This window comes from Zootoca vivipara, chromosome 4 (assembly GCF_965207765.1).
Source record: "Zootoca vivipara chromosome 4, rZooViv2.hap1.1, whole genome shotgun sequence".
Taxonomy (NCBI): domain Eukaryota; kingdom Metazoa; phylum Chordata; class Lepidosauria; order Squamata; family Lacertidae; genus Zootoca; species Zootoca vivipara.
In genome coordinates, this window is record NC_142587.1 from 70,299,527 (window position 1) to 70,312,278 (window position 12,752).

Sequence of the window (12,752 nt, forward strand, 5' to 3'; positions counted from 1 at the left end):
CTGTCTTGTGCCTATGATTTTCAGACTAATTGCCCACAAAACACCACGGGATATTAAGTGGTTCCTTTTTAACCCACCCTAAAACTGCAATTGATGCGCTTACAAGAAAAGAACTCTTTCTGAACTGTAGCAGGATTCATGGTCTCAAAGGGTGCAAACGTAGGTGGAAATTTCAACCAATTCTATCACAAATAATTATAAAGTTATAGAAAATTCTTTTTTAAAAAATCAGATGCTAATCAGACCTTTCAAGGGAGGGTCTTCCATTGAAAATGCCCTATCAACATAACCACAATGTAGGGGGCACCCAAAGCAAGGCCTGCAGTGAAGACCTGGATGAATGGTCCTTCAAATATTCATATCCTAATCCCTTCAAAGGTAAACTTAGAAACATATTGACAATTCACTGGGGAATGCATTGACACCTGCAGTTGTTCTAACCTAATTTCATTTTTGTATATGCTGTATCCCAAGGGAATACTTTTTTTTTTGCATACCTCCAACTGTACTTAGAGATACATGTCATTTTCAATTTTATACATGTCATGTTCAATGCTATATAAGTCACTTACATTTATAATTATATTGTACTACTTTGGCTAAGTGTTTAATAAAATATTTAATTCTTGCATTGTGAAAAACGAATATTCAGGTGAAAAGTGAAAAACATGAATTGCAAAAAAAACTAGAGCTTACAGAACAAAACCGACTTCAGATATGAAATCGGCATTGAAAAAACATATAAGAACAGTTGAAAAATCTCATGCAACAGAAAATTGGGGGGGGGGAATTGATCCCCAGTGTAACCTACGCAGGTCTTTTAATATGTGCTGAATTTAGTATTTTCTGTTAACAACCTTGTCACTGTATTCTGGAGTGGTTTACATTTCTGAACACTTTTCAGAGTCAACCCCATGTGCAGTGCATTACTCTAAGACAGTGTTTCCCAACCTCGTGCCTCCAGCTGTTTTTGGACTACAATTCCCATCATTCCTGACCACTGGTCTTGCTAGCTAGGGATGATGGGAATTGTAGTCTCAAAACATCTTGAGGCACAAGGTTGGGAAACACTGCTCTAAGAGCATCTTCCTGATCCAGCCTCATCCAGACAAGAATACTACTGGTACACTTCTGCCTACTATTGTGCATAGAGCTCAGTGGGCATCAATGACAATCAAACATGATCCTGTCTACAGAGACCAGGATCTGCATAATCTGGACTCCATTTTCATTCTTAGTTGGATATGGGGGGAAAGCATTAGGGACTGGCTGCTATGATGGAGGAGGAGGAGGAGGAGGAGGAGGAGGAGGAGGAGGAGAAGAAGAAGAAGAAGAAGAAGAAGAAGAAGAAGAAGAAGAAGAAGAAGAAGAAGAAGAAGAAGAAACTATTCCTATTTACATAACGTAATATAAGAATCGGAAACACATCTGTTTCATACATACTAATTTACTAAGGGCAACTACCTGTGTTGTACTTCTTGGTAAGATCCAGTCCTATTTTTCTAGAAAAAGAGGTGCCAGAACTCACCATGAACACCTCCCTTGTTCTCTTATAATGGCAATGATGCCCACCTGAGAGGTGCTGGAACTGAGTTCCAGTCAGTTACGGCTGAAAAAAGCCTCGATAAGATCTATTACTTGCACTAAAGCAAAGGAAGGAAATCTCTAGCAAGGTTCTAATCTGTTCAATGCTCTAATCTCTCCCCAAACCACAATTTTCACTTGTCCTGCTCTGTGTCCTTCTTGAGTGCTTTTGTCTGGTTAGAATGTGTCCTTGAACAGTGACAAGGACCTCCATCTGCACTATGCATATAAAGCAGTATCATACCAGTTTGGCCTACCCACCCCCAGCCCAAAAACCATGGAAACTGTAGTTTGCTAACTATAGTCAGCGTGAACAGGTGGGTTGAGGATTTTTGGGTTTTAGGATTAAATAGCCATGGGGATTCAAATTCAGGTTAAAATCCTGATAGGGCATGGTTACATTTTGGGACACACATTCCTCTGCTACAATCCCAGTCCATATCAGAGAGGTGGCACATTAGGTATTTACTCTATAAAATATAAACCTTGCTTGAATGGTGCCATATCTTGTTTGGGCCTAAGGAAATAGCTTCCTATACTTCTAGAAAGAAAGAAAATCCATTTTAAATATTGTCAACAGCAATCTGTGCAAGTATTCTCTGCATAGTCAATTAATGCACAAAACTCAGTCTTCACGAAAGAGGATGAAACCCTGTTTTTATTATGTGTAGCTGCGCCCATGGGTAGCAAGCTCTGTGCTATTTCAGAGGAATTTCACTCACCATTAGTTGGTTAATGAGGAGTTTGTTCCGAATGCTTCATTTACTTTAAAGCTTTGTAGTCTCTACAAACAAGCTAACAAAGGACTTATAATTAATATGTTTCAATTAACACTTACCAGGAAACCTGCTGTGGAGGTTGGCGTCACAGTTGTATCCATTGAACTGCGCGGTCACTGTGAGAAACTTTGCAGTCAGCAGAAGCGGCAACCATACTCGTTCCATTGTAAAACCTAAGGGAAACATGAGGCAATTATTCTGTGTCCCCATTTACTGCACCAGAGATACTTATTGTGATTGTTTCGTGATCATTGGATCAGGTCTGAAATAACAGGGATCCGCTGTGAAGTTAACCATCTTGCCTGATTTTAAAGCAACAGGTCTATGGATAAAAGAATGGCTGATCAACAAAGGCTCGCCAGGAGGAAACCCACCTCATAGCATAGAATGTCTCTGCTGGTACTTACATCCCTGTACCTAAATGAGAGGGCATTATTTTCGTGCCTCTTGTATTCAGTTCATTGCGTTCTTTGTGCTCTGGCACAGCTTTGAACTCCTTTTCTTCCAAGGTTCTCCGCTGGGTTTTTGTGCTTAAACTATACATCACAGAGCCCCATACTGTTTTCCCAGTTGGGTTTCAGGCTGTGAACCTAGGCAAGGGAGCAAGCCTGACTGAACACAGTAAGAGGACTTATTACACATGTATAGGATTGCTCTGTAAATGTGCTTGCTTCTGTGTCACATTGTGTGCACAGTATCCAGACAGGGGTCTCCTCGTGCCACCCAAAATAGATTATTGGCATTAATAGCTTCTTCTAGTAAGACAGCATAGGAAGATGCATTAAATTGAGTCTGGTCTGCTCAGATGAGAATTGCCTACACTAACTGGCAGCAGGTTACCATGTTTTCAGACAGCACTGTTTCCCAGACCAGGCAAATTCCAGGGAATGAACCTGGGAGCTTATGCATGCAAAACCTCTGCTCTGCTGGGACCTTCTGTGTGCAAAGCATAGGAACATTGGAAGCTGCCCGAACCAGATCATTGGCCCATGTAGCTCAGTACCATCTACAGTGACTGTAAGTGGCTCTCCAGATTTTTGGGTTAGGGGTCTCTCCCTGGAGATGCTGTACTACTGAGCTACATCCCTTCCTCCTATAGGCAGTGGTGGTGGTTGCTGCTGTTGTTTAATTTACATACCACTTACATGTCAAAATGTAAGCATGTTTTACTTGCCAGTATTTGAGTATCATAGCTACAGATTATATTCTGCAGTTCCTTTTTGCTCACATTAAAATCATTCAGATTCAAAAGGGACCTCTTGCTTTTGTTACATTTGTTTTTCTTTCCACAAAAATTCAGGCTTCTCCAGCTACAAGATGTGAAACTGTGGCTATCACTTGTCTTCCTATATATTTTTGTCTGCTGTACCAATGGGATAAATGCTCATGTTCATTATCAGCAAGCTCTTCGGTTCTGTGATGCTGTATACTTGGGTATCAAAATAATATTGGAACAAATCTGCGGCGAGGCTTAGTGGTCAAAGCAATCGTTCATACAGTTTTTAACAATCTGGAAAGTGGCGCTGAGCCACTGATCAAATATGAAGTACGACATTTGGGACATTTATGCCAGCACCTATTGCTTTCCCTTCACTAAAGACTCTACAGTTTATTCAGTTGTGTTCAATGATTATTCCAAAAAGCATATATTACAATGTGATAATAGCATTATAACCAGTTGGCTACATAGCCTGTTTGGGAATCATATCAAGACTCATTCAGAAAGAAGGCTGCTTATAAATGCTCAAAAATACATATAACCTGAGGTATCTAATTGTGAGGTTTCAGTGTAACTATCTAGTATGAAAATATTTCAATTTTAGTGCAGTTCATTTCAATTTCAAGAATGAGAGATGCAAGTAGATTCTTTGAAATATCTATTTGAAGGAGAGAATATAAATCCTTTCCTAGTGGAATGAGACAGAAGCCTTGCCACAAATTTCAATAACCAGGATAGAAGTCCACTACACTCCTTCAAGTATTAACAGACACCAAATGCATGCAAGACAACCAGAAACTATCGAGCTGTTCATCGTTTTATAACCTGCTGAGTTATGCTCCTTTGGGATATTTAATAATAGAGAGAATCATTATTCTTTAAATAATGATCAACACACAAACATTATTTAAGAATTTTACAAGGACAAAGAGCTTTCAGCAGAGTTTCTGAAAGAATAAATAATAGCAAGATGCTTGGTATATTTATTCAGAATAAGTTTCACTGGGTTCAATAACACTTAGTCCCACTTAAGTGTAGTTAGGATTGCAGCCTTGATTGCCTACTTTGACCCTTTTCCAACACTGCATGTGATATGTTTATTTTTATAAATTAACTGCTAATAAGTGGCTTGTTTGGTTGCACGCATCTACTCTTCAAAGAGCAAATGACACAATTTTCATAACAGCAGTGATTTTTATTTTTATTTTTTTAAAGCTATGCATCTGTGACTCATGCTAATGAAACAAATTTTATTCAATCTTGCAATGCGCAGCTTATTTCCAGCTGTGAGAAAACAGAGTTGTTGCACTGCAATTTTGTCTTCTAACTCCATTCTGAAAAGAAAGTTGCCTTTGAATCTTGTGTCACTTGTGAGTTCTGAGAGAAGGACCTTTAACATGTTGGTGAGCATGTTGCTTAATGATACAGATGGTCCCAGTATAATGCTCATGATCTCTGCAGAGCAAGATCTTCTCCCCACTGTCAGAAGGGATGCTCAGTTTCTTTCAGAGAAGTCCGTCTGTGGACTAGATAGATCAATGATCTGTCTCAGTAGAAGGCAGCTTCATGTTATAGGATATTCCCATATTCCAGGGTCATCCAGGATGTGAACGCAGATCAAAGTAAATATCATTTGGGTTTAATGAACCTGTATACGCTTGTGGAGGGTGGACTAGATAACTTTTGTTATGAGGAAACCATCAATAGGAAATAATAAATAAATATTTTATTCAATTATAAAATTTTCTATCCTGTTGTATTCTCCAAAGAGACTGAAGGTGACTAACAAGAGGTAATAATGACATTAAAACACAACAAATCAAACACAAAACAATAAACAACCAATTTAGCAAATTCCTCCAGCATACAAATATCCAGTTAAAAATTACGAAGTTAACCAAGGTTTTCACCAACCACCTAAAATAGGTATATTGATGGGGCCTACTGGGGTTCACTCTGCAATGCATTCCATGGGGCAGATGGCAGAACAGAAATGGTTGTATGTTGAGTTGACACCAGACTTACCTCCCATGACGGAGGGATAAAACAAATAAGTGAACATATAATTTGTTCACATATGATTGAAGGTATTAGCAATTAGATCATATGCCAGCTTCTCACTTCCAACTTTAAAATAAAGGTGGTATCCCTTTATCAGTTAGAATCATTCCTGATTTCATTTCTTCAGAAAAAGAAATTGTCTGTAAGAAATGTGCTATTTGGTTGCAGTATAATACAACCTTATCTAATCCTGAAAAGTTATATATAAACCTTTGGGTATATAAGGTTTCTGATATTTCATTAAGTAAGCACACAAAATGCCAGTAGAGTCCTAAGCCTTTAAATTCACAATTCCCACAGTTTTTTTTTATTTAAAAACTCTGTGCGGGGAGGTAAATTTTATGATGAAATTGAAAACTGATTCCTTTATGTACTTTGACTCTCACTCAAATAAGTCATACTGGAAACAATTTTGGGAATCATCTAGTTGAGAGGAAAAAGGGGAAATATGTGCCATTCACTATAATATATCCTTAGATTGAGAGTAATAGTAAATGGGATTGTATGCCCACTTTGGTTATCTTCAGAGGATGATGAAAACCTTCTCAGAATACATTTAACTATTAATGTCCGCATGCTGTTCTGAACTACGTTGATAACCAAAAAAGGATTTTATTTCAAAGCCAACTTATTTCTCACTCAGAAATGCATAGCCATTTTATAGAAACAAAAATAATGTCCCGTCTTCACGTCAACAATTTGAGATTACTCTTCCAGTCATTGAATTAATCCCTTCAATTGCAATGGAATCCTGATAAGAAATCTCCCTTATCTAACTTCCCCATTTGTAACTCTTACTGAGTTGATTGTGCGAACTTGCTAGACTGACACCGTTAGCTGGGTAAGATTGTCTGTTCCACTTGATGGAACCAATTGCAAAGTTTTGTGTTAGATCTACTTCACCATCCTAAAACAATTTCCTGTCCTAGTGCACTTCTCAGATCAAAAGAACAATGTGCAGCTGGATTTCAACAACTACAAACCAGGATTTTTTTAAAAAAATTGAACACTTCCTCTCACACTGGGACTTTGACAGAACTTTGCATCTCCATGCCCATATTCAACATCCAACAACTCAACAGGAGTTACCCACGAACCCTTAATGCCTGACAAATGATACAAAGGAAACTTGGGGAAAATGTACACATCCATTGAGATTAACCGAAAAGATCTTGGACCATTTTTAAGTGGCTTACATGAAGGGCACTTACCCCAATCCCCTGTAGCTGTTGAGTCAGCTGTACTCCATGTATCCTGTGCTGCTGCATGTAATCAGGTGTTTAACATCACTGCCTAGCAGAACTTTTTTCAGAAAATACTCCAACTCCTCTGATGGGGAAAGAGACACTCATTATGGAAATTCTTTTTAAAAGTATGTCTGGATATTAGATGGGAAAGGCTGCCAATTCTCAAAATGCTTAACAAGCCTGTTCATCACCAGACTGAAATCGGAGTAGTTTCTTTATGATGGCTTTTTCAGTTCTTTGCCCTTTAAAAAAAAACCAAAAAAACAACAACTATGCTTTTGATCTTCAACTTTCCAGGGTAGAAATATTTCAAGAGGTCTGTAGGGGGTGAGCAATCAATCTGGAGATATTATTCTGTCATCAGCTCATTGAGGGAAAATCTTGTCTGCTCAAGAGAGAGAGAGAGAGAGAGAAGAGAAGAGAAAGCCTGGAGATAGCATCAGCCAGTTATCAGTGTTCTGTTGTGCTTTGTGAGAAATTTCTAACCCTTTTTCAATTGTGATCATACTCAAAACCAGAAAGCAAGAAACAGGGGGCAACACATTTCTTGTTGAGATAAAATGTGATATGTGATGTTGCTGTGAATGCAGTTGTCATCAGAATACAATTCAACAGCATGGTATCTATATACATACAAAACCAGCTGAGCATAATGGAATAGACCAAGCAGCTAGAAACTGGGATACCAGAAGCTAGTGTTGACCAACATGCAGGGTGTGCTTGTTATATTATCCCACTAAGTCTCTTGATCTTATTCCTTTGGCATGTTTGATCATAAATTTTAGAATGAGAAAAGGAAATGATGATAAATCTTCTCACTGCAGCCAAAGAGGCCACCAGTAAAATCTGGGGGGGGGGGCTGCATCAATAACAGAATGGTCATTAAAAATTGGATAATGTATGTAGTCAAATTAACAAACTTCATTAGAATGAGGAAGGGCAACAGCTTATAGGAAACTGGAGTGTTTTCATAATGCACTGAAACTTGAAAGGTTTCAATGGCTCATTTTACTATGCTGCAAATAATATTTTAGTGCTGTGGTGATTTTTACTTATCATTAATGTATTTATTGATTTGTTGATTTACTTACTGATTTTGGTTTTTTAAAAATAAATCTTCTGAATTAATATGTGGGTCATCCTCCTGCAGCTTTACTGTATCTTTAAAAAAAATCATTCTGTTGGGTTTTTATTTTATTTTGGAATATTCCATATAAATGACTACAAAGAAACAATTGTGAGCAGATGACAAATGGAACACCTTTCATACCAACAGCAGGAAAGAAACAAAACAGATTTAAGTAACAAAGGGTTGGGTGTATGCCAGACTTAAGGGGTGTAGAACCTTTATCAGCACAAGGGCCACATTGCTCATACACAACTTCCTGGAGGATGCATGTCACTGGTGGGTGGAGCTAGAGGCAGAAATGGGAGTGGTCAGAGGCAAAAGCAGGTGGAGCAAGAGATAAGCCTCTTACTGTTGAACAGTAGGCTATGTTCCAAAGGTTTCTGCTCTCTCCCCACCCCACCTATCTCTCCAACCTCCAACCAGCAACCAGGCAAGCAAGAGGCATTATCACTATTTAACAACATTTAACTAACGGAAGAAGGTCCAAAATAATGATCACAGCATTTTCTTGTTTAGTTATTTCCTGTGGGTTTTGATCGCACCCAAGAAGTACATCCACTTCACTGAAGTCAACGGTACTTATGCGGGATTACAGTCTTGAGACGCAATCTGAAAAGACGTGTGTACATATTTCATGCACATACTTTTTAAAAGAATTTGTCCCCGCCTGCTCTTTGAAAAGAAAAGAAAAATGGAACAAACAAACAAAACAACTGTTATTTAAATTTCTGAGTTAAAATACTTGGTAAAAGAAGAGATTTCAGGGGAACTGTTTATACATGAGGCTGCTTTATCCAGAAACTATAGCAGGTCCAAAATAATGAAGCAGGGATTGGTCGATATGGTTATTATAGGGCAGCGCTTTGTTATGTGCACTAGTTTCCATTCCATATCTGGGTCCGACTCAAAGTTCTGGTATTAACCTTTAGATTGAGGTCAAGTTACCTGAAGGGTTGCCTCCATAGCTGCCAAGTTTTCCCTTTTCTTGCGAGGAAGCCTATTCAGCATAAGGGAATTTCCCTTTAAAAAAGGGAGAACTTGGCAGCTATGGGTTGCCTCCACCAGTTTATACCTACCAGAACCAAGAGATTGACTTCTGAGCCCTTCTCGCAGTAGCTCTGCCAAATGAGGTCCAGTGGGCAGCTACTACAAGGTCTTTTTCAATGTTGGTGCCCCTGTTATGAAATGGCCTCCCCATGGATGGCCCCAACATGGCCATCATTATGGTGCCAGGAGACCTTTTCATTTACAAAATGTTTTAACCCTTTTAATTCTGTTGTAATTATGTCATTTTAAGCATTTTTTCCTGTTTTAAACTTTATTTTCATGATACATTTTTGTCGTTTATGATTTTAGCTTTTGCTTGCAAATGACCCAGAAATATCAAATTTTGAATAATTATAATACATAATAATCAAAATAATGTATAATCAAAATGATATACATCTACTAGTGGCTAATTACTTTTGAAGAGGTCTACTGACAAATACCTTGCTCTTTAAATGTTAATTGTTATTATCATCATTATTTATTAAATTTGTTACTTGCTTTATCTTGCCCAAAGCAACTTACAACCAATAAGCAACCAATCAAACATACAAAGAAAAAACCTCACATAGCTACATTCAAAAACATCCCACCCACTTCTAAAAGGCCACAGATACTGTAGTTAAAGGCCAAATGCCTGGATTTAGAGGAAAATGTTTGCCTGGCGTCTAAAAATATATAGTGAAGCCACCCTGGGGAGAGCATTCCACAAATGAGGAACCACTGCAGAAAAAGCCCATTCTCATGTTGCCATGCTCTGGACCTCTTGTGGAAGAGGGAATATGAAGAAGGGCCTCAGATGATCACATAGTCTGGGTTGGTTAACATGTGGTGAGGCAGTCCTTGAGGTAATGCGGTTCTGAGCTGTTTAAGGCTTTATAGGTCAAAACCAGCACATTGAATTGGAACCTGAAAGTAATTGGCAGCCAGTGCAGTTGGGCCAGGATTGATGAGCAACCTGGCCACCAAATTCTGCACCAGCTGAAATTTCTGAACAATTTTCAGAGGCAGCCCACATATAATACATTGCAGTAATGGGAGTTAAGGATGCAGCTTCTGAAAATGAAATCTATAGCAGCACAGCAATCCCTGCAGAGATAGCAAAACACCATGATTCATTGGGCTCAGTTGGTGTATGCACCACCCCACACATTTATATGCTGGTGCAGCAACTCATGGTGGGCAGGAGGAACCTCACCACACTAGATCAGAGGAGACAACAACAACAACAACAACAATTTATTATTTATACCCCGCCCATCTGGCTGGGTTTCCCCAGCCACTCTGGGCGGCTCCCAACCGAATATTAAAAACACAATACAGAATTAAAGGCACTTGCAGGACTGAAATAAATCCTACGATGTGAACTTGTTTATCTTTACAAAAAGGAACTACCAGATGAGAGTGAGAAACAAAGCCGAATGGCGGGAGGGAGGGAAGTCATAAGCTCGGCAGAGCGGAAAGACTGAGAAGGGTGAATGTAAAATGAAATGTAATTTGCTTTGTTTTGTTTATTTGGAAAATTTAATAAAAATTATTTTTTTAAAAAAACTTCCCTAAACAGGGCTGCCTTCAGATCTCTTTTAAAAGTAAGATAGTTGCTTATTGCCTTGACATCTGATGGGAGCCCGTTCCACAGGGCAGGCGCCACTACTGAGAAGCATAGCTGCCAACTCTCCCGTTTTCCCCGGGAAACTCCCGTTTTTAAAGCCGTTTTCTGCTGTCATCCCGAATGGCGAAATATCCCGTAATTCCCCCGGATTTCTTCCGGTGCCGCTCTGCCCATGTCTTGGCACCGGAAATAGGGTAGCGCCGGCACCGGAAGTTGCTTCTACGCATGTCTGGACATGCATAGAAGCGAATTCTGGTGCTGGCGCTGCTGATCCCGTATTTTTCTAACTGGGACTTGGCAATTATGCTGAGAAGGCCCTCTGCCCAGTTCCCTGTAACCTTACTTCTCACAGTGAGGGAACCACCAGAAGGCCCTCGGCGCTGGACCTCAGTGTCTGGGCTGAATGATGGGAGTGGAGACACTCCTTCAGGTATACAGGACTGAGGCCGTTTAGGGCTTTAAAGGTCAGCACCAACACTTTGGATTGTTCTCGGAAACATATTGGGAGCCAATGCAGATCTCTCAGGACCAGTGTTATGTGGTCCCGGCGGCCACTCCCAGTCACCAGTCTAGCTGCTGCATTCTGGATTAATTGCAGTTTCTGAGTCACTTTCAAATGTAGCCCCACATAGAACGCATTGCAGTAGTCCAAGTATTCCACTTAGAAAGCTAGTATATACTGAGTCAGGGCTTCAAGGTCCCAGAGTTTCAAGCAGGAATCTTTCCCAGGCCAACCTGGAGTTGCCAGGGATTGAACTGGAACCATTTGCATGCAAAGCCTGTGCTCTACCATAGTGGTATTGCTCCCCACCCCCACCCCCATTTCTAGAAAAGAACAATTCTCATGTCACTGTGCCATTTTGACACCACAAGAGAGCCATAGCATGGTAAATTATGGGTGTGCCAAACACTGAATTTACCTGAAGAAATTCCCATTAGCATCTGTTGAAGTTTGTATAAGTAAAAGACTGAGTAAAACCTAACTACAGTGGTACCTCGGTTTATGTACACAATTGGTTCCGGAAGTCTGTTCATAAACTGAAGCGTTCATAAACTGAAGTGAACTTTCCCATTGAAAGTAATGGAAAGTTGATTAATCTGTTCCAGACGGTCCACGGGGTACTTAAACTGAAGCGTTCTTAAACTGAAGTGAACTTTCCCATTGAAAGTAATGGAAAGTGGATTAATCCATTCCAGATGGGTCCGTGGAGTACTCAACCTGAAGCATACTTAACCCAAAGCATGGGTGTAATTGGTTCCGGAAGTCTGTTCATAAACTGAAGTGTTCATAAACTGAAGCAAACTTTACCATTGAAAGTAATGGAAAGTGAATTAATCCATTCCAGATGGGTCTGTGGCGTGCGTAAACCAGAAATTCGTAAACCCAGGTGTTCATAAACCGAGGTTCCACTGTACTACCTCACGCAATCAGTGGTTACAGTGATTTCACTCAGCAGAGATACTGTCAAGCGATAGAAAGTGGTAGAAGCTGGGATGCTGAAGAATTATTCACATTTTTAAGATCTCAATTAAAGCCAAGGCAGGATCACTCTCTGCTTGAAAGGAATCAGCAATAGAATACTGCTTAAGCATCATAAACAAGTGTACTTAGGGCACCTTTTTATACTTGGGTAGATTTACAGTATGTGAATCTTCTGATTTTATGGTGTCATTAGTATAAAATTTTTCTCGCCTTTTGGTCTTTAGCGGAGGTTATTAAAAACATAAAATCATTTTACAACCTCAGTCACTGTATCTTTCCATTAACAGTGACATGAAATGTGCCACCCCATGAAGATCCCCAATGGCATTTGGAAAGCTTTTCCTCCGGCAGGAGCACAGCATAACCCCGGGTCCATTCTTCAAGATTACTTCGGTCTTCCATAAAACCACCAGCACAAAATCTACATTGCAATCTATGCATCTCCATAGCCCTTCCTGGTGCACTAAAAACATATGCATGCAGTTATCACACCATGCCTTCAAAAATGTAGGATGCTGGTCAGTGTGTTGTCAGAAAAGAAAATTTGTTTAACTGTGAAATTTGAACTTTCAAATAACCTTGAATTTTGTA

The 12,752-nt window shown here is 39.6% G+C and overlaps 1 protein-coding gene across 1 annotated transcript in view; it reads right to left on the minus strand.

The window, feature by feature from the left end:
* The window catches only part of ZPLD1 (zona pellucida like domain containing 1), a 90,771-nt gene that overhangs the window by 25,542 nt on the left and 52,477 nt on the right, over window positions 1–12,752 (minus strand). Inside the window, exon 2 of the mRNA XM_088668997.1 lies at window positions 2,423–2,536. Within this exon, the coding sequence (XP_088525123.1) occupies window positions 2,423–2,536 (114 nt within the window). The remainder of the gene's footprint in view (window positions 1–2,422; window positions 2,537–12,752) is intronic.